Source organism: Labrus bergylta, chromosome 9 (genome assembly GCF_963930695.1).
Source record: "Labrus bergylta chromosome 9, fLabBer1.1, whole genome shotgun sequence".
Lineage (NCBI taxonomy): Eukaryota > Metazoa > Chordata > Actinopteri > Labriformes > Labridae > Labrus > Labrus bergylta.
The window spans coordinates 19,928,236-19,949,858 of NC_089203.1; the positions used below are offsets into that span (position 1 = coordinate 19,928,236).

A 21,623-nucleotide genomic window follows, 5' to 3' on the forward strand; every position below is an offset into this window, starting at 1 on the left:
TGCCTATCATAAACAAATAATTGCAGTGTGGTGCCATCTCTCGAAAATGTGTAGTCACAAGGGTGTTTTTTGGCTCCACAATGAGATTAATAAGGGCTTTTTTTTTTTTCTGAATATGTATTTTTGACTCAGTAGTAATTTCCCTAAGCTGCAGTCAGACATGACAGCATTATCACTTTGCCTTTGACATTGTGGAAGATAAAGCAGTGGGGGACACCAAGGTCCAAATATGTTGCTTTTATAGGTAGGAGCTGTCCCATTCATCATGCGCTAACACGGGGAGCCCTCTGTAATCCTTGTCCATAAGTCAACGTGGGGCAGGTTCCCTCTGCCCTGCCACTGAGCACACAGAGAATGCAGTATTTGGAAGGAGAAATAAAATGACAAGTTAAAAGAAATGAATGCCAGACAAACATTTGTTTCATAAATCAGTTTATACTGTATAACAAAGTGGTTATTATTTAGTATCATATTCCATTACATATTCTATGGAAGGACAGTGTGCATAACCATTTTGTTGTTTTTTTTTCCATGTTCTTAAGGATACAAATAAACTTAAAATGTTACAAATATAAATGTTTTTTAAGACAATAAAACATACTCAATGACAACAAGGAGGGTAGGCAGGGATATGGCAGCTTACACACCACGGTCGGACAGGGTTTGTCAACAGCTATGAGCGTTTGCTTGTTGATTCAGCCGCGATCGGTCTTCCACAAATCAATAGTAAGCACTAACAAAGTAGAAGAGAACTGGATATGCGGCAGCTGGAGCTATTTACCAAAAGGAATACTTTGCAAATAGTTCACTCTGTTAGCGGCAAAGTCGTGTCCAAACATATCCAACAACTCTTCCTCCGCCTGAGCAGAATATGAGGTAAAGTGCACAGTCAGTAAGTGTAAGTTACAAACTTTTTCTTGCCACCAATCACCACCCAAATGGCACCTTTTACAGTTTTTGACACATCGTTCATACCCCTGCCTCCTCACTCTTACGGTTACCATGAGCACAAGTCATATCATGGAGTCAGGTTTGTTAATTACAAGCTAAAAGACAAATGGATGATCAACCTGAACACACAAAGGCTTGTTTTTTTTTTTTTTAACACTAACATGATGGAACATTTCAGGCTCTTTGACCCGAGACTCTACCGCTACATTCTATTAAACACTCCATGTTGATGATCCTAAAGATGGAATGGGAGGGAAATACAACGATCACTTACGGGGATGATGAGGATTGTTGTCATTGTAGAAGTTTATCTTGGATTTAAAAATCCCCTTGCACTAAATTTTATGTTTTCCTCCCCTGCTTTAACACCATTTCAGCTGTTAAATGGCAATGACTCTGAAGTTCAGAGTACATCGTTCTGTTTGAGTTTCCTGCTGCATAATTTAAAATAATTCATTGTTGCGGTAAAGTTGCATGATGCGAACTTCTATAATGGCTAACACCGGCGCTTTTACGTCGCTCGTTACGTTCTATCATGGCATCATCACAGACGTTTTTTTTTTTTTAATTCAAACATATATTTTAAAAGCATTTTCAATAAGAAATACCACATGACTATCATTTTGTAATCACATCAAACTCTTCTACTCTGAACCACAGTTCTTAATTGGATCAATGTGTAACAAACAATGGCTAAATTACAATTTGAACATGTCTGTACAATGTTTCTCCCACTTGGACAATAAGAAAACTGTACTCCCTTTGAAAAATCCAACAAAATAAAAAAAAAATAAAAACAAGAATTTTCAATCTTTGTAAATGGGATTTTTTGTGTTTCTCACAAAAACAAAGTTGGCACATGTGGAAAAATAATCAAAATTAATCATAATGGGGAAAAAAGATTTCAGTCGAATTATAAAGAAAACATTTTTTTTTTTAAAGAAGAAGACTTGTAGAGAATCCAATCACAGGGCGGACAACACCGAATGTCTCAACAGACACCGGAGGACAAACTCTTAACTCTGCATGTGTGTTAGTGTGGAGAGATTAGAGAAGGGAAATCACTGCCTTTGATGGCACACCTCTTTCTGCTGTGTAAAACACATCTTTAAAAGTCCTAACGGTCGATAATCCCTTATGTGGAAACTTCATTCTCTAGCTTCATGCGACTGCTCCAACCTTATATTCCAGAGGAGAATTATTGTCCTCCAAAATATGCAAACTTCTCTGAGTATTGTGGATGTACCTTGAGCTGAGATGATGTGTAAAATTGCATTTTTTTGGAAGCATGCATGCAGGCTGGGAGAGCAGGCATCATGAAACAGACACATCACAAGCTGCGCTGGCAGATTGTTTAAATGAAAAATCTCCATCTTTTCAGCCCAGGAGTCAAGCACACTGAATCCTATTTTGCCTGGGTTCCTGTTCCGATTACTGAGCTGGCACACACACACAATCCCCCCCCCAAAAAGAAAAACACACGCAAGCAGATAAAAGCCTAAAGCAGAGTTATGGTATTACTAAAGTTACTTGTGTTTTGGTAACAGGGTCGCTTATGCCTTTAGTGCCGGGGAATTGGAGGGCGTTTGGAGACTCGGAAAGACAAGCATCATCTTGTCTTCTTTGCCCCCTTTAGTCGATTATTCTGCTCGTGCCTGCTCTCCATGTGGATTCAGTGGTTGTTTTTAGTAGCATCTGCTTACAGTTTAGGGCAGTAGGGGGACAGGGCCGCCCTAGGCATGAATATATGAATAAATAGTTCACGTGAAGAAAATGTGTGACAGTTGCAGAGACACTGAGCTTACAGCAAAGTTTGAGTTATTTTGAAAAACTAACACCAAGAGTCATGTGTTCTGATGGTTTGGTTTTGATGCTAAAAAGCTTCATCAGGTTAGAGATGCTACTGAAATCAGTGTTTAGCATTGAGTTAGGACTACACAGATCCTATCAGGAGGCAGACTCTCTGATAGCGTGGTGCAGTTTGAAGTCCTGAAACCCTTTGGTGCTTGAGCCATGGATTCCCTTGGTACATTTTGAGAGGACTTTTTCCCTCCCAAAGGCTGCTATTTTTTTATTTATTTTTTTGGATGTATGACTAAAATGTGTCCTGTTGCTCCAATAATCATTACACATATTTCACATTTTTTTCAACAATATCAATGGATGCTGAGACGTCAGCAGCTTAGTCTTTTCTTAGCTGGAAAGACCTGGTTCAATTCATTAGAAATGCTCAAATATCTTAAATGTGTTCATATAACGCTGTTTGTCTTTGTCTTCCTACAGAGCACATTTGTATTGATTTTTTAAATAATGAGTTTGTAGAGCAAACTTTTCAGCAGTAGCTGTGAAACACACATTTTTCAAATTCTTCTAGAGCCTTGATGTAAAAAAAACAAACAAAAAAAACCAATATGAAATAGATGAATATTAATCAAGCCTCTAATCAAGCCTCCCTCAATGGAAACCTGTGTGTCCGCAGGGAAGGTCAAAAAGGTCATGTGGGCTCCTCCAGGCAGTTGTATGCATTTAGAAATGTGTCAGTCTCTTATGTTAACAGCAAAAGCGACCTTGGGACAGAGATCAGCACCCGCAGGCTTCGGTTAGATATTACACAACTAAAAATAAAATGCATCTTGTCAAAATGGAGATAACAGTTTCAAGGGCCATGAGTCACATGCTCTGAAATATCGGCACAGACAGGGGCCAGCTCCTGTGGCTTTGTGGGATATGTAATGAAATGAAATAAGTCCTGTGTACATTTGCTGGCCAAAAAAACAACAACATCTTGATGTTGGTTAAAGGAGGAAGAGGGAAAAAAAAGCAACATACTTTTCTCCTCTTAAAGTTCAGTGACGTGTTCCAGAAAGCGACAGCGAGTTGTCTGCTTGCCAACATTTGTGTTTAATCCTCTTTTTTTTTTCCCGTGTACAGGACAGCTGGCCCGCTGCATCTTTGTTGAGTGTGCTGTGTGCGGAATGATGAGCATACATGACTGTATGTCGCAGTCCTTCTTGGCAGAATGTCTATTTTCAACACATTGCATGTCTCTATATGAACTGCAGTATTTTAGATAGAAGGCTTAGAGTTGCAAGATTCAAAATGGCCTTCCAAGCAATGAAAACGCTTCACTTCAAACAGCGGCAGCCTTCATTTTTCTGTTTTGATGAATCAAACCATGTGTGCAGGACATTAAGAGTGATGAGAAAGACTTGAATAAATATGTAAGGCGTCAGACGAACAGCATGAAAATGAAGTTCGTGTTTGATGTATTTTTTTCCTCAATGTGTGTATTCTTTGTTCCATACTTGATTCTGTGTGTGTGTGTGTGTGTGTGTGTGTGTGTGTGTGGGTGTGTGTGAGAGTATTCTTCTCTGTGCCACAGTGAGGGGTTATCTGTCGCTCCTTCAGTTGTCTTCCACGTCTCCATTTCGCCGGCCTCTTTGGCACTTATCTAGCGTCTTGTGGTAGGCGCGGGCGATCATCGAGCTGGGTGATTTGCGTTGTGGCGCGAACGAGACCTTTCCAGGACTGCGCGGCGGTTGTCTGTTCAAGACATAAAGAAAAAGGAACAGAGAGTGAGACTGAGAAAGAACAAGAAAATGTTGTTACATTGATCCGCACTGGCACACAGGAGCCGAACTAAATGAAAGGCTGTATAGAGAGACACTAAAGGGAGGCAGAGAAAGGAGACGGAGGGGAGAGAAGGAACAACATGAAGCAAATCCAGGCTGATTGAGAGCCGAGCAGCAGGGGAGGACAGAGAAACAGAGGAAGCTGTTGGAGGTGCTTGTGTCTGGTGTCATAGTAACTCCATTCAGCTCCTGATCCAGTCTTCCACTCAAGAGCCCCTCGACTGCTCTCACATCACATTTAGCCTATGCACAAAAGAAAAACGTAAATGCACACATGCGGGTAAATGCAAAAACAAGAGGGCCGGAGAATAATAAGTAAATAGAAACACATCAGATCTATGAAAGTCTGAAGGACACAAGGAATGTAAGAAATGAATATACAGCACATATAGAGCATAGAAGTGTAAAGACTAAGACATGTAAGGATGAAAAAACCCTGATCTAAAGAAATACAATCTGAACAAAAAAGGGAAGCCAGACTGAATCAATGGAAAATGAGACAAAAAAATAAAGTTTACAGGATGTTTGGAAGAATAAGACTGATGACGTGATACAACCATGGATCACAGAAAAGCAATGAACAAGGACAGCAACACTAGTTTTCAATTGACATGGAAGGTTAAATAAAAAATAAAAAAGTAGACATATTAAATGAAAGCTCATATGAGAGTTACAAGAGAGTAAATAGAGTACATAAAGAACATAGAAAAGTATGGAAAACGGACTGCAGGACTAGTTTGTGATATACAGTCTATGAAAAAGATTCTTAGTGACATGGAATAATTCTACATGACAACATCTAAATAAATACAAATCTTTTAAAAAGGCAACAAATGAAAATAAAACACTAAATTAAATCAAAATCAAAGAAAAAAAAACAAAGAGTAAATCTGTAGATCTTTAGTATATACAGTATATAGACCCTTGAAAAGCCTGCAACGACTGAGAGATCAGTTTGATATATAGTTTTTCCAAAATGAACCTGTAAAAGATTTAGATACCAAACTCTTTCTAGTAGAGGGGACTTTTAATATTTTTGTCTTCATATTGCATTACAAAAAGACCACTTAGAGACTTTGAGATGTAAAGATTTTTTTTATCTATAAATCTCAGTACAAATAAAATAAATCAATAAATCAAAGTTAGTCAAAAAGTTAAAGTGGCTTATGTACTGCAGGTGATGGTCGGAACTGAGTGTTTCACTGCAGAGTTTGTGGTCAGAAAGCAGGGCCAGTAGCACTTCAGGTTTGCTCGTTTGGCAGTCCAATGAAAGAGTCATACAAACACTGCCGCCCATGCTCTCCAACCATGTCTGCCCAGAAATGCCCATGGCATCCAGCGGGCAGCCAGGTGGCAGGTGGGGCTGGACAGAACAAGGAAGCACAGCCATGGAGATGACTGCAGGCACACCCACACACAGGACTCCCCGGTGTTTCCAAGCGTGCCGCCACCCCTCTGCCCATTACTCAGTGCCAGCTGTAGGGTGCCAGGCATCCCAGGCTGGGCGTTGTTTAATGGCACTCACTCCATCCATCATGTCAAGTAATGAGCTGAGAGTGACTGTGATGGCTCGGAATGTATACACAAACAAGTGTACACACACACACACACACACACACACACACACACACACACACTTCAAGTCAGCGCACCACAGTAGAGAACAGAAAGCCCTCCTTCAGATTGGATGCAAGCTTCATGCAGATGGTGCACAGGAGGACAGAGGGAGAAAGAGGAAGGAAGAGGAAGAGTGCAATAAGGACAGATCAAGAAAATATGGATAAAAGGTTCTGTACTGAATCTATTACTTCATAAAGAGGGTATGCACTGACGTCATTTTTCCACCAAAAATGAATGCATGTAGGCTCTGTGATGTATACACAGACTGTATACAGTAGCTGCTACAGCATGTCTTCATCCTGTGGCGTTATTAAGGCACTTACCCAAACATTTCTATAAACATATTACATCAGCAGAGGATCTGTACTGCCCGCAGAGAATACTTAAATAGTTAGTGAAAAGACGGCTCTTTTCAGCTGAATCAAAGCTGTTAACGGCTAACATCCACTATTATCACCAGTACAGTCTGCTGATCAGTGGGTGTAACTGATGGGTACAAGTACAATACTCTGGTACTCGTTCTTGGCATTATTATAGTAACCTTTCATTACTCGTGCATTCACGTTTATAAGCTACAATAGTTCAACGTAGTTAAGAGTCTCATGTGTAACTGAGCTTTCTGGCTTTGCCTAAAAATATAAAACCTAAGTGAGGACTCGAGAATTTGGATTACTTTAAATGCCCATCCCTAGTGCATACCCTCTATACAGGAGATGGTCGTTAAAGCTAACATGATTAGGCAGCGTGCCTGAAAACATCACCACTTCTTATCCATGTGCTCAATTTTATGTGCGCAGGTTGTACTTTAGTCAGTAAACAGGAGTTATACGACCTCCTTCCTTTCAAAATCGACATCCATAAAACACAAATAAAAAAAAAAAAAGGAAAAGTAGGGCCAATGGAATGTATCATACACAATCTCGCCTTGCCAATCATTTGCAAGCCCAACTGCCGTCACCTAATTTCTGGGCAAACAGTCTCCTTTAACCCTCAGTCTATCAGAGGAGCGTGAAAAACAGTTGTGGGAGAACACAGATCCTTTGTCTCTAATGTGAGGTCATGCTGGGCTACATCTATTACTGTAAATGGACAGACCGAAGAAAGGATCAAAGAGAATACTGTGGAAGAAAAAGGTCTTATATAAATTGAGATACAGGTTTTAATCATGAAAGAAAAACTGGAACAAACAGATCTAGAAACATTTATCTACTGGGGATTTGAGGGGGTACAGCACAGCAACAGATAAACAACATAAACATTTGAGTCCCAGTACACAACATTTTATAGACATAACACCCAATATAAAAACAACCATTAAAAACATATTTTTGTGACATATAACATTTTGTGGTTTGGATCAAGCCATTAAATGTATCAACCAAAACATATAGCCATACTGTCGTTTACACAAACACACACCTGAAACAAAAGAAAAGATCAAACTTCATTCATTCACATTTTCTGGCAGGGGCAGCCAGTCCTCCAGTCTGCATGTTGTCTTTAGCTCTCCTCATTAATACAATGTGCTTATACTGAAGTTAACCTTGGCACCTATTCCTTGTATGGAATCCCAGCAGTGTCACAAGAAAACCACACAGACTGTTAGTATAACCACTGAATGAAACCCTACTGGACCAATGTCATAAAGAAGGTATTTTTTATGGAACAGCCATAGACTGTATAGAAAGTGGGCGAAGCAAGCATGATAGGCACCATAGTTTTTTATGTTTTTTTTTTTTTTTACCACCATTTTGAAGCCTAAGGTTTTGCTTTTTGGGTTGATACCCTTTTGTTTTCTTGAAAATGGAAGGGACAATATTTGAACAAGCAGGTGGATACAAATAGCTGATTGACGGGTCACCCTATTATTTTGTAGTTAGAGTGATATTGTAACGGGCGCTTTAGCTCAGTGTTCAGAGCGTACGCCCCATGTGCAGAGGCTCAGCCCTTATGGCCGTCCAGCATTCAAATGAGACCGTCAAAAGGCCTATTTGCTGCATGTCTTCGGTCCCTCTCTTTTAACAACTAACAGTCTTTTTAATGACTCTCCCGCTTTTCTCTTTTATATTGTGGTATCAATGGCTAGAGTTTCGTTTAGCGTTTCAGCGTGCATTGGCTGTACACAAGAAAACAGTCTGAGTGGAGAGCTAATGAGGAAGAACACAATCATAAGAACACCCAATCCCGAAACCCATCCGCAGCCATTTTACTTCAGTTTGGCTTACATTTATGTCTTTAAACAGATATCTGCATGAGTGCAGCTAATAATCCTGTTAACCATGGCAACATAAGGAGAAGGAAGTCTTAGATGGAAGTCCCTTTCACTGTCAGGGGGGGGGGGGGGGGGTCTCCAGGTACAATGTCAATCTGGCTGTGACTTTTGAATCACAAGGAAGCATTGCCTTGAAGACTAGCCTTCTATATTGTATATTTTAATGTGAATGGAACCAAAATGGACCGAATTAACATCATGGGGTATTAAAAAATACTTGAATTAGCAATTGGGAGCATAAATGTAGGTTATTTAGGTTAAATCGGAAGTATATAGTAAACTAATTTTTCATCTAGTTCTACGCATTCTGGCCTCTTTTTGGTGAGTACAGTTGAGTAGACCCCTGCTGGTAATAACAAGGAATTGTGGTTTAATGTGGCTCCATATTGGCTTTACTTTTCAGACCTGAAGGCCATGTCCTTTTCTTTTATACAGTCTATGGGAATAACAAATAAAAAGTGCTCTTTCGGGGGTAATTGAGTCTCACCAAACTGCCTGAATACATGAGAAAGCTTTCGTCAAAGATTTAGCAAAAAGAGAGAGAGAGAGAAAAAACTTCCAGCAAACAGCATCTCCCATCAGAGGATCCTTGAGCGGAGAGCTATTGGCTTCTCATAAAGACTTTTCTGTTCCTATCTTCAGGTGCATAAAAGCCAATCCTTTCCCACCCTCCCATCAATCTATCACAACAATTGAACAAACAGCAGCCATTTCTACTGGGAGAGAAACATTACTACCACTAGCCTCTACTGAATTGAATGCTTCTAGCACACACACCGGCTCACACACACACACACACAGGCAAAGAGGAAGGCAAAGTGAGACTGGCGTGGGAGCTGGAAGGAGAGATCCACAAAAAAGACAAACTCTACGGGTTTTTCGGAGCACTGATTGGGACTTTTTCTACTTGCATTGGATTTGATGGCTTCTTTACCTGCTTCTCCCAGAGGCAACATCTTTCCAAGTTACAGTAGGCGAGACACAGAGGAGCACAAGAACAGGAGAAGAAATTGACAAAAGATGAGCAGGTATTCCATGTTACAGCAGGGACTTTTTTGGCACACCCGAACTCAATTAAATGCTGGCTGGCAACAGTTTTCAAAATGTTACTAAATGCACCAAGGATTTCAATGGCGGTGTGCAGATGGAGGGGGAAGTCCCTGCCTCACACGCGCACAAAATCCGTCTTTCTGACACACACGCACACACAGATGGAGATACAGTGTTGCTCAAGTGTTAAAGCGGGTCACAGAGAAGCGGCGCGGTGCATTGCTTTGAGGGAATCACACGCACACACACTCGCCCCTCTGTTTCTTACACACACAAGCATATCCTTGCGTGTATATCATGATGATCCCTGCCACAAGGGAGAGGCTCTGAATAAGACAGGGGTAATGGGAGGAGGAGAGGACGCCAAGATTACTAAACAGCCAAAGCAGAGGCCTTAAGCCGGCGCAGTCAACTCCAACCTTCTTCTGACTGTTTAGAGGGCCTCCAGTGAGATGTCCTTTCATGTTATGATAGATGACGGAGCCTCAGCTTCCCCAAAAGAGATTAAAAATCATAACGACTTTTGTGTTACTGTCATCTTTGGCTAATTACGGGGAATTACATCATGATAAGGCTTTATGATCCGCAAAAGACAGAAAAGCTGCCAGTCATCTATCAAGCGCTTTAAGCATGGGATACTTTGAGGAATTACCTCTGAGTGGCCAGTATAAACAGGAAGACTTTTGTGGGGATTATGCTACGTTAGTTAAATATCCTCTGGGTAAAACTCAGACTGTAAACATGGTACTCACATTCATCAAGGCCTGGATAACAAGGTCAGGTTCACATAATCACCAATCATGTGTAAGTGGCCGAATAACTCAACAGGATGTATCATAAGGCAACACTGGAGCTGCATTTATTTTAGAAAAACTGCAAACGATGCATTCACTGTTCTTTGTGCTAAATAAGGAAGCAGCTGATTCCTCTGACACGTCGTCGCCTTTGTCTAATTCCCGTTCCCTGACTGCACTTCATATTTGGATGCGATACAACATAATAAAGGTGATTAAATCTCGGCTCTCTGTGCATCAACATGTTGTGTTTGCCTCTCTGTTGAAGCAGCACTAGCAACAGCAACAACCTTCTATCACCTCCTTTTATCTCCTCCACCTCCCTCACCCCCCTCTTTCCACCTCTGCCAGCCTCCGAGCTACAGAGTAATGGAACTCCCTACACAGAAACAAGATATGGTGTATAAATGGGATGCAGAGGGAGAGAAGCTATTTCTTCCCGCTGAAAGTTATGGGCCGGGTATCACAAAACTACAGTCGTGGCAAACACAGCCCCTCGTTCACCGGTAAGAGTAATCACCCCAAACAAGGAGCAGTGGGGGAGAGAAATAGTGCAAGGGAAGAAAAGACGAGCTCAGTTGTGTAGAGGTGGAATAAAAAGGAGGGGTGATGGGATTCTAGGTCAAGGAAGAAAAGAGTGTCAATGACCCTTTTCTGTTTGATGCTTCAAGTCACTCATTGATTGAATCCAAGCAGCTGAAATGTAAAAAACAGAAATGCATGGTTGAAGATTATGGGATAAACACTACTGCACTGCATGTGAAGCTCATTGCTTTTGGTTTTGGCTCCTTTTTCTTACAGCAGCATATCTAGGATTTAAAAAAAAAAGAAAAAAGAAGCAGATTGATTTGTGCCAGTTTCCATGCTGTTATGCTGTCCCCATGCCTCAGAAGTTATTGTGTTCCCTGCTGCAAGAAGACACTGTTTACCACAGCTCTCAGTAAACAAAGGTCATCCTGTTTCTGGTGAAAATGGCAAAACAAAAAAAGTTGAAAAAAATCATGAATTTGTACAAAACTCTTCCTATGTTAGTTGAATCCTATCCAAAATGAACACAAAATAAAAAAAACGGGAATAATACAACCTGTTCCAACTCTAAAATCACCACACAAAGCATTGTCACGACCATCAAATTGCGATGTATTTAGCTGAATGTTATACAAATGCACAAGGTAGGATACGCAGGAAGTTGGATCAGTCATATCCAATGTAAACACCTCTATGCATATTGGATACAAAGGAGTACAGCTCTGAGTGAAAGACTCACTGGTAGTTTCTACAAGATAGGTGTGCTCCAGGTTCCATCCGTGCACTTCCTTCCACTGATCGCACCTTCTCTAGTCAATGCTCTTGTTTACCATGCATGCACCGCTGTCAGTCTATCTGCTGATGTGGTAAAGTTTTGGGAAGATTAGTTGACTCAATCATCATATTGCATGTTTTATCTAATTAACTATATTGATATATCCAGTTTGTCTCTGTCTGCCTTACAAACAGTCTCCTTTATTGAATTCCTATATGTCCTAGAATGACTTTCACAAATTGTAGTAATAGTAGTAAACATGTTACTTTCAAACAAAGCGATATACTGAGCAATCTATTAAGATATTTCATTCCTCCCTCCACTTTTTTCCCGTGTTTTTACTAGTGTTGTGTGAAAAAGAGAGAACTGTACAAATGTCAGGGGACCTGGGAGAGAGGGGGCTGCAATCAGAATAGCATGAAGGAGGGAAATGCCCAAGACAGGACTGGATAAACATGCTGAAGCAAGACACTGCAACTCCTACTCTCTGTTTGTCTCACTCCTTTTACACAATGTCTTTCTTTCTTCTCCTTTTCAATTTCCTTCTCCAGCCCTCTCCAATTTAATCCCCCCCCCCCATTACTGACATTACTGCCTGTGTTTACTACAAAAAAAAGGTCGGCCACTTGTGATTTCTGCACACGCAGGAAGCTGAGACAGAAATCTGAACTCTGACAACAATCTTAAACCTAAACTGAGGACCAGATCTTCTGGTATTCAGATTAGGCCTGCATGTAAACAAGTTCTGGTTCCTGCTTGACAGTTTGTATAAAGCATTCGGAGGCAAAGTGGGTTTAACTGACAGTCTGTTGAGATAAATGGTAACGAGGAGCGGTTCAGAGTGAGCGGGGTGGTCATAACACATGCAATCGCTTTTGACAGTGGAGGGATGTAGTTAATCTTTCCATGCCTCTATCACCACTCTATCTCAGATGGTAGGCCTACTGTGATGTGCCTGCTTTCCAACACTGGTGTCTGACCCAGATAGAGAATACAGCCATTCTTTCCCCTTACAAACAGCCTCTCACGACTCTTTATCCTTTGATTCTTTGCACGAATTAGGCTCCTTTTGACTAAAAGTGGGCTGTGCAATGCCACTCAGACAAAAAGCATCAGGGAGCCTCCATGCATACCACTTTCTCTAACTAATTTTATACTAGCGCTGTCTCTCCTCACTGTGCTCTTATTGTTTGCATAAATGCAGTCCATCTCTCTGTAAGGCCCCCACATGCATACCGCACAGTATGTGCACATGTTCACTTGCTACCCCTCCACATCACCTCTGAAAGGAGCTTGGTGTGAGAGTAAATGCTTACTTTTACAGGGAAGAAAAGCACTAATTTATCAGCTCGGTAGGTAAGCTTTGACAGGTCTCTACCAGGGACAAACAGCATGAGAGAAGTGTGTTTGTGCATGTAAAAACTGTGTGCACCATATGCACTTTAAGCTCTGCCTGGATCTGTGTGTGTGGTAATCCAAGAAAAATCCATCCTTCTATTTTAAACCCTGCTAGCATTTGTTAAACGTTTGATTGAAAGCAACAAGGCTGTCGGACTGCAGGTTGCAAAGATTCCTCATTGAGCCCCTCAGGTTTCTCAAATCTCCTTAAAATATCTCTGCTGGACTTCATTCCTCAGTCACGGAACAATGCCTCTTGGCATTCTGGGATGCAGCAGAGGCACACACAGTCCAAATGAACAGTTATATGAAAACACTTTTGCGATCGATCAGAGCCTGAGGCAAAACTCCAATTCATGATTGTCCTCTCAGCAGTCAAGTTTCAGGAGGCAGGCTTCAGCCTAAGTATAACCATGAAAGAAAACAAATATCCAGAGAGAAAAATCCTGAAACTGCTAAGCAGTGCCCACCTGTTTGCCTGCTGTTTGAATTTACTTTTCTTTGGCAAAGGACTGTATACATACAGTAGCTCATAGCTCGTATTAGGATGTGCAGCACAGTTTTGGCAAAACAGGGAGAAGGAATATTTCTACTCTCTCTATTTAAACATGAGCTATAGGGCTGGAGCTTACGATTTAAAAAATAAATAAATCTATATTTCTACAGTTTTCTTCCTTTTTGAATTTTTAAAAACTCCTGGAAATAGTGAAAATTGCAACTCAAAATATCCTTGAATTCAAGTCATAACCCACAAAACAAATATTCACAATGTTGCAGAACCAGTTCACAAAGGTTACTTTCCATTATCTAATTGATCAATAAACTCAATATTGCATCTTTATGTAAGTAATTTCCTTGCTGTACTCGACTTCCTGCATGAGGGACACTGGCAGTGTCAGAAGATACACTACACGGAAGCTTCTGATTCGGTGCTCCACCAGCAGCCTGAGACAATGACCCTCAGGCATGTGGGAGCCATGGAGAGCACAGATGGGGCCTGTAGACGAGGCCCAAGTTTCACAGGCTTGAGCCAGGAGAGAGATAGAGTAATCCATCAGGCCAGGGCTCTGCTGCCTAAGAAGGGGGGGTGGGGGGGGGGTCAGTGACCCTATAAGACTGATTGGGCCTCTGTGGGGGGCCAGACCCCCTGACTATAGGGACATCAGTGTCTGGCTTGCCCCACTGAGGCTTGGTCTGCACTGGACTGAGCCAACGCAGTGACCTGGTTCTGTTTGGATTCTGTGGAGGGAACTATCTAGATCACAGATTCAATTCTACAAAAACCCATTGAAAATACACTTTACATAACTAACACACATTGAGCTATCAACCCTTCCTTTATAAAATAGGTCATTCACCCATAAAGAATTCATGCCCCCTGTCCATATATTTAGCCTCATGTCAACCTGGAAACTGACATAGCTGTATTACAATAATTATATGGTGCTGTAGTTTAATACATTGTAAGGCTGTAGATGTGATAGGAATCTAATTACTTTATCTTACAGTCTCCTGAGCCGACGAGGTCAGAGACAGTGTCAGCCAGACGAGCGCTGGTACCTGCGGCAGCCAAGGCGAGCAGCGTGATTGACAGGTGAACGGGCAAACAGAGAGATAGTTAGACAAATGGAAGCTAAGATATAGTTTGACAGACAGATGGGAGCGTAAATGGATGGTTTGGCAGCACGATAAGGTAAATAGGCTGATGGATCACCAAACAAATGTGGGAGGAGGACGGAAGAAAATAAAAAGAGAAGAAAAGGCGAGAAAGCCCGCCTGCAGGCAACAAAAGATAGGAAGCCAGATAGCCTGATAAACACAGATGGATTGTGTTGATACACAGGGAGGTGGGGCAAGATCGATAGATTGTTTTATTCTATTTGCTTGGCAAACTGGAGATTTGACGTGGCTTGCATCAAGGCGATCTGTTTCTGACGATGCCAGGCGTGACTGTTACAGATGGCGAGATAGCGACACGTCTCAATCTTTGGCTAGCCACTGTGCAGTCGATCTTCACTGCAGCACTCGCACCACCCTCAGCTCGAACAAGTTGGGAGTGTTATCAAGGCTACACCACAAATGATTTCAGATTGATTTAGGGGGCTACATAAGTGCTTGTAGATCACAAGGTGACGTACAGACGCCATAAGGCGTTCACCCCTGACACTGACGAGGAGATGTATCCTGGAGAGTGCAGGGACTGGGTGTCTCAGAATGCAGAGAGAGGATTGTATTCCTTGCTTATATATTCTCAGATTTGAGAAAAACAAAATGGATGCCCTGACAACCCGACTCCTCATTACTGCCGCTTGCGTTTATCTTGTCAAAATGGAAGACAAGGGTATGTGAAGTTTAGAGGCAAGGGCTCTTCCTAGTTAGAAAGGTGGCTTTTCTCCGCGGCTGCTTGAGGGACACGGGGGTTGCACTGCAACAGCCTTGATGAGTGTTGCAGGGCTTATAATAGACAGGAAAGGCCCAGAAAGCATGCCCTTTAGAGGTGCAGCATCTCTCACCGTCTGACAGCTTACAGGGCCTCGGCTCCACAATGACACCTTCACAGTGCGCTCGAGATGACACACAAACACACGCTCACAGGTGCATAATGCTCAGACACATACCCTCAGAAACACAAATAAGTTTGGCAGCAGACGCGCACGCAATTACACACACACACGTGGAAACAGGCGCGCGCTCACTGGCGGCCACGCAAACATACACTAATGTGTTTTTGCGATGTGGAGAAAACAGTTGACAAGCGGAATCTTCGGCTTCTTTACTGACAGTATTAGTACTTAAAAAAACAAGCCAGGCTATAAAAAAAAACATCCGGCATTCACTCCGAGAAGGGGCTCCTGGAAACAAACATCTGTTTGTGCCATGTTAAGGAAGCAGAACAACTCTGTGACTGTAAACAAAAATATAGTTAGAGCCCCATCTCTAAGAAAAAGTGTTGGATTTCTGTCAAATCACAGAAAGGCTGGGTGAGGGAGATCAGTCACTAGAGGCTGTTATTTGACGGGTTTGCAGTTTGTGTGTCACTCTAAGTAGACAAGCAAGACCAGCACTGTCCATTGCTGCTTTCTGAATTGTCGGTTCTAGCTTCTCAAATGTATCACGTATTAGTGTTTTTGAAGCACTAAATCGATATTTTGACTTCTCCCATCACTAGTGCTGTTGAAAAAACCCTGAATCAATGAGTCACATCACAGAAAATTACATGTTGGCAATTTTGACTATACATTCATTTTTTCCAACTATGAATGTGTGTATGTATACTATGTATGTCTATAACTGCTTATCAGTGTTTTATTGAATTGCAAACTAAATATTGAATATTTCTAGGGTATTGTTGTGACAAACTGATCAATCCGATTCAAACAATACATTTTTCAGTGAATAAAAACAATACAAATGCCATGGTTTTAGAATAAGTTGCATTGTTGTAGTAGTGTTGTGAAATAATAATCCAGCAGTGTATACACATTCATTGTAAGTGTGTATGACTATGTATTACAGCTGGGAGTGACTGTTGGACATGTGGCATTAATAAATAACTCTGCTGCTCACTAACATGATGTACTGTAAACCTTGTATAACATATTCTGTATATAGTAACTACATCAGATTAAAAATGATCACACATGAAGTGTGTATGTTTGTTTTTTTGTGTTATTTTTTTTCCTCAGTTCAACGAGGACAAAAAAAAAATCTGCGAGTGGTTAGACGGCTGCTCCAAGTTTTATTTCCAGCAACCCTCCAATCTCTGGATTCTCTTGGACCCCTCACCACTGATGCCTTCCCCTAGTTAATAAAACATAGAGTTGTGTGTTACTTATTTATTAATCCCCTTTTTGATGTGTCCCGGCATGAGGTGAGAGCGGTGGTGGAGATCATAGAGGGTTTCGCTAGTGAGCGGGCTCGCTCTCTATCCTCCATGCCATCACCATCAGACCCATTTGGCCATGTGAAGATGCTCCCTTCTGTTCACATGGCGGGGCGGGGGGATGGGTGTGCTTCCAGAAAGACTTTTCACTCTCTCTTTTAATATGAATCATTCATACAGAGAGCTGCTCCCTCATGTACACAAAACACCACAACTCTTCCTGCGATGGGCTACACTTTGCTACCTTCATGTTTTTGCTTGCGCATCGCCTGCGTGGCTGTCATTTTTTGTGTACAATGCTTAAAGCAGAGGTGGTATACACACAACACGCACATGGAGCAGCAGCAGTTTCATTTCACGTAACTATCAAATGAAATACTGAAAGTTCTCTTGAGATTGATCATCAATTTAAGTCGTGTCTGCTTCGTTTTAAAATTTCAGACATTTCAGGATCAATCCTAGACTGCAGAGAAGCGTGAAGAGAAAAAGAGGAATGTTCACCTTTTGAAAGTAGTCACTGTGTGTAAGCTGTTCTTGAAAGTTCTTATGTGGTAAACACTAATTAATCCTTCTTTCTACACACCATCTTACACGCAGTGTCAGTCAGAGCTCCATGGTGTCCACAGCTCCAACAGAGCTCGTGGTAGTACTCCTGAATGTGTGAATATACATTATGTACTTATATACGTGTGTTTGTGCTTGTTTGTAAGGGAGGTTGTTACTTTTTTTTTTTTTTAACCGCCTGCAGGTTGACTACACAAACCACCCGACCAGACATCTCAAGCGACAATGGATTCTGTGTGAATGAAAAATGCATCTGTCCCTTTCACTTATTCATCAAGGAGGAAGATATTTCTGCAGGGATGCCCTCAAGAGATGTGGCGCTCACATGCCAGGCGGCCCGCCGCCACTTTACCCACAAGGTTTTCAATAAAACAAGCAAACAACACAATTCCAACACCTATAAATAAGTGATCGTTCCTGAATAAAGTGCTGTACACAGAGCCTCTCGCTGAGGCCACTCATCACAATTTAATAGAGCCCTGTACCGGCCAAAGTTATTTCTCTCCTTCACTCCCTCTCTCCTTTTTATCTTTCTCCATCTTTTAGCAGAGTGACTGAACAAAGTCACAACAACAAAAGGAGGTATACTGGAACAGGAGAAGTGGAGACACATTCAGATCATCATGCCATCACCTGGCTCAACATTTGTTAAGAAACAGCACTATCTGTTTCATGATTTATGAGGCTATCAGCATGGCCTTTTCTCCTCCCTCTCTCTCATCTCTTTGACACACACACACACACAAACACACACACACACACACACACACACACGCACACACACACACACACACGCGCGCACACGCACACACACACACAAATCCGCAAACATTATATTACACACAAGAAGCAAACACAAACTTCCTAGAGCTACCTTCCCAGTGCCTTTGCCTCTTCCTGGAGACAGGTTGTTCACAGCAGTTTGAACATTGAGAGTGGTGGCTCGCCAGATGCTTGGGCGTCTGTCAACGCGGTGCTATTGTTAGCTAGTTTTTGATAAGATTTACATGGCAGAAAAGCCATCAAATAAGATATACTACTGAGAATATGAGAAGGGATCACACCTAATCCGCACACCTGCGTCTTGGCAGCGTTAAGTCTCTTTTCCATCCAGACCAACACACGTGCGTACAGACATGCAACCACCCACCCACACATAGACACACACACACACACACACACACAATCAAGAGTGCAAACTTAGAGTGAAAATCTGGGAGTTACACAGCAGCTTGAGTCTGATTTAGACGTGGGTTTTCCTGCGGCTCAAAGGCTCATGATTACCATACTTGTTCAAAAACTAACACACATTTAGTACACGAATCAAACTTGTGCACACACACCCACACGCACACACACACACATGCACACACAGAAAGCATTTCACTGTTAGTGCTCTCGTCTCTTGTCAGATGATCCTTTCTTGCCACAAAGGAGCTTACATTTTTCTAGGAACACAGGAAATGTTTTACCTGCATTTTGGCTGGAGGAACATTCAAGCTGGGGTTTTATTTTTGTGGTCTTGACATTTGCAAAATAATATGTCAAACATGGCGATTACTTTTCATTCTGCAAGTCTCTTATCCCCAATCTAGATTGATTTTAAGGTTACAAATTCAATGCAGTAATGAGTGCACTGACCAAACTTTTAGCTTGAGTTGCTGTGGCCCTTTTCTTTCTACTCTTTGGCTGAAAACTCACATTATACTTTTTCTCTTTCTGACTGATGTGCGCACACACACACACACACACACACACACACACTGCACACATCAAACCTGTGCTGATTAGAAAAGAACTGGGTCACTTGTGCCCCGGCTGGTGGCACTTTTCTGCTCTGGCCCTATAAGCCCCTCGGTTGCCCACAATCCCTCGGCGTCCATGTCAGAGCCAGGGCCTGCGGCAACACACCTGTGTCCACACTCCTTCACTGGGATCAATTAGCATTAAAGTTTCAGAGCCGCTCTCCCGGAGTGTGGACATAGTGTACACTGGAGGGGTACAGCCTGAGAACAGCCGCAGAAAGAGACGGACAGAGACGTGGGGAGGTGGAGAGATTTGTAGACACACCACAGCAATCCAAAAAAAAAAGACAGACACATCATTCTTCTACCTTTAACCTTTTAGTAGTTTGACTTTGTGCATCTGTGTCTTTGTGTGTCCAGGTCTGGGGATCTAGGTGTGAAACTGAATAATAACCGACAAACTGCTGCGTTTGACTGAAATCTTTTCCCTCAAACTGTATAAAAGCTCAAAGTGGAGGAGTGAAGTATATAATATTCTATCCGACACTTACGCGTCCAATAGGAGACGGGTATGTGTTCTATATTCTGCAGTGGATGTACCTGCATTATAAGCCGGCTGCTTTTACTGATCCTCCTCTTTCCGTTCCACTGCATTGATCTGTCCAAGACTCTGCTAGTGTTTCTTAAACAAGCTGATGAACTCTGCCTTTACAACATACGGCAAGATACAGAGGTACAGGTTGTTCTTTTTCATGGAAGAAACAGGAAAATACGGTTCCTTACATCCACCCATGTAGTTTCTCAAGTGGTGACTTAAGACACTTTTAACCCTAATTTCCAGTAATCTATTTTTATTATCATGAAGCATGTTTGCAGTCTAGTTTCATCAAGCAATTGAAAAAAAAAAAAAACCAGACACATCTGCTTTGTTGTTAATATTCATTCGATTTGATTTATGGAAGAGAAACTTTCAAAGATCTTGCATTTTATTATTCCAATCGCAAATGGAAGGAACTTTTTCTTTTGGTCTGGTTTCGCATTATCAACATCTTTTTTTGGCACATCTTTAAGCCTTAAAAACTGGACTCTGAAAAAGGTCATCTGTTCAAACTTGCAGTATATATCTTGGAATTTATGTGCGATCCACCCACAGGTTATAGCTGTTATTTTAACCTTTACTCTCTTGAAGTCCAGTGTGTGGCTTGAAACATGTTCTCTATTAGACGCTATACTCTTAGTTAAGCCCTAAGTTTGTCACAAGCTCCCATCTCCTCGATTACATTAGCGCCACAAAGCTAGTCACCGACAGCCAACAAGTGGGCGGTAGTGTTTGTTTTGAAGAGACTGTTAAATCCTGGGGCTTTGACCCTTGGGGGGGGGGGGGGGGTTCCTACCATGGGTGTCAGTTTACAGGAAGTATGGATGCATTTGTATCCTTGCCTGAGTGTGTGTGTGTGTGTGTGTGTGTGTGTGTGTGTGTGTGTGTGTGTGTGTGTGTGTGTGTGTGTGTGTGTGTGTGTGTGTGTGTGTGTGTGTGTGTGTGTGTGTGTGTGCGCCACAGAGAAAAAAGAGCACTGAGGGCAGCTGTACCTGCGCTGCCTCGTGGTTGTCTCTTGACAGTGCCCTTCACATCACAGCATGGGCCTGGATGTTGGATCTGACAGAAGTGACCTCCATGCCACATCCCCCTCAGAAGACACACAGACACATGCCTACACGCAAGCAGACATGCCGCAAACGAAGACAGACAGATGCACACACACACACACACACACACACACACACCCCCACGCCTTGTAATTGCTGGCATATATATGAAGACACAATGCTGATTCAGACAAAACATAAACGCACATACTAGACAAAATAATACCCATTATATATAAAATGCTGCATAGTTCAACCGCAGACTGCACACTGCACAACCCCCCCCGGGCTACTTAGCCACCCAGCCTCCCTGTCAGCCTGCTATCAATAGGGATTCCAGAAGAGCGGCTGCTAGACGGCACGGGTAAACAAAGAAGGGATGAAAAAAGAGCCTGAATCAAAGGCTGAGTGGGGACCCTGTTATTCTCCCAGAGCGGGAAATCACTCTCTGGCAATTTGTGACTCATTTTGAAGCGTTTTGTGTGGGGGTGTATTTGACACATATTGTAGTGATGGGGAGCTGGGTTGAAGGAAGTTGGGTTTCGGTGGTAAACTTTGACTTAAATATTAAAAAAAAAAAAAAAAAAAAAAGTCAAACCGTTTGTTCTTAACAATCTTGCGATTTCCAGAGAATTGTCGGCTAATCAGAATTGGTGTTGCATGTGTCAAACAGAAAGCAGTAATTGATGGGATTCAGTGCAGGCACAATTCAGAGTGATTGATAGGGCGTGGGGGAAGCACTGAGACTTGCATTTTTCTCCCTC

At 42.0% G+C, this 21,623-nt stretch overlaps 1 protein-coding gene across 5 annotated transcripts in view; it reads right to left on the reverse strand.

Moving 5' to 3' along the window:
* Positions 1–415: 415 nt before the first annotated feature.
* diaph2 (diaphanous-related formin 2) overlaps positions 416–21,623 on the reverse strand; it is a 368,317-nt gene continuing 347,109 nt past the window's right edge. For all 5 annotated transcript variants that reach the window (XM_020640450.3, XM_065959019.1, XM_020640447.3 and 2 more), the window contains one exon: positions 416–4,494. In XM_020640450.3, the coding sequence (XP_020496106.2) occupies positions 4,430–4,494 (65 nt within the window). In that variant the 3' untranslated portion in view covers positions 416–4,429. The remainder of the gene's footprint in view (positions 4,495–21,623) is intronic.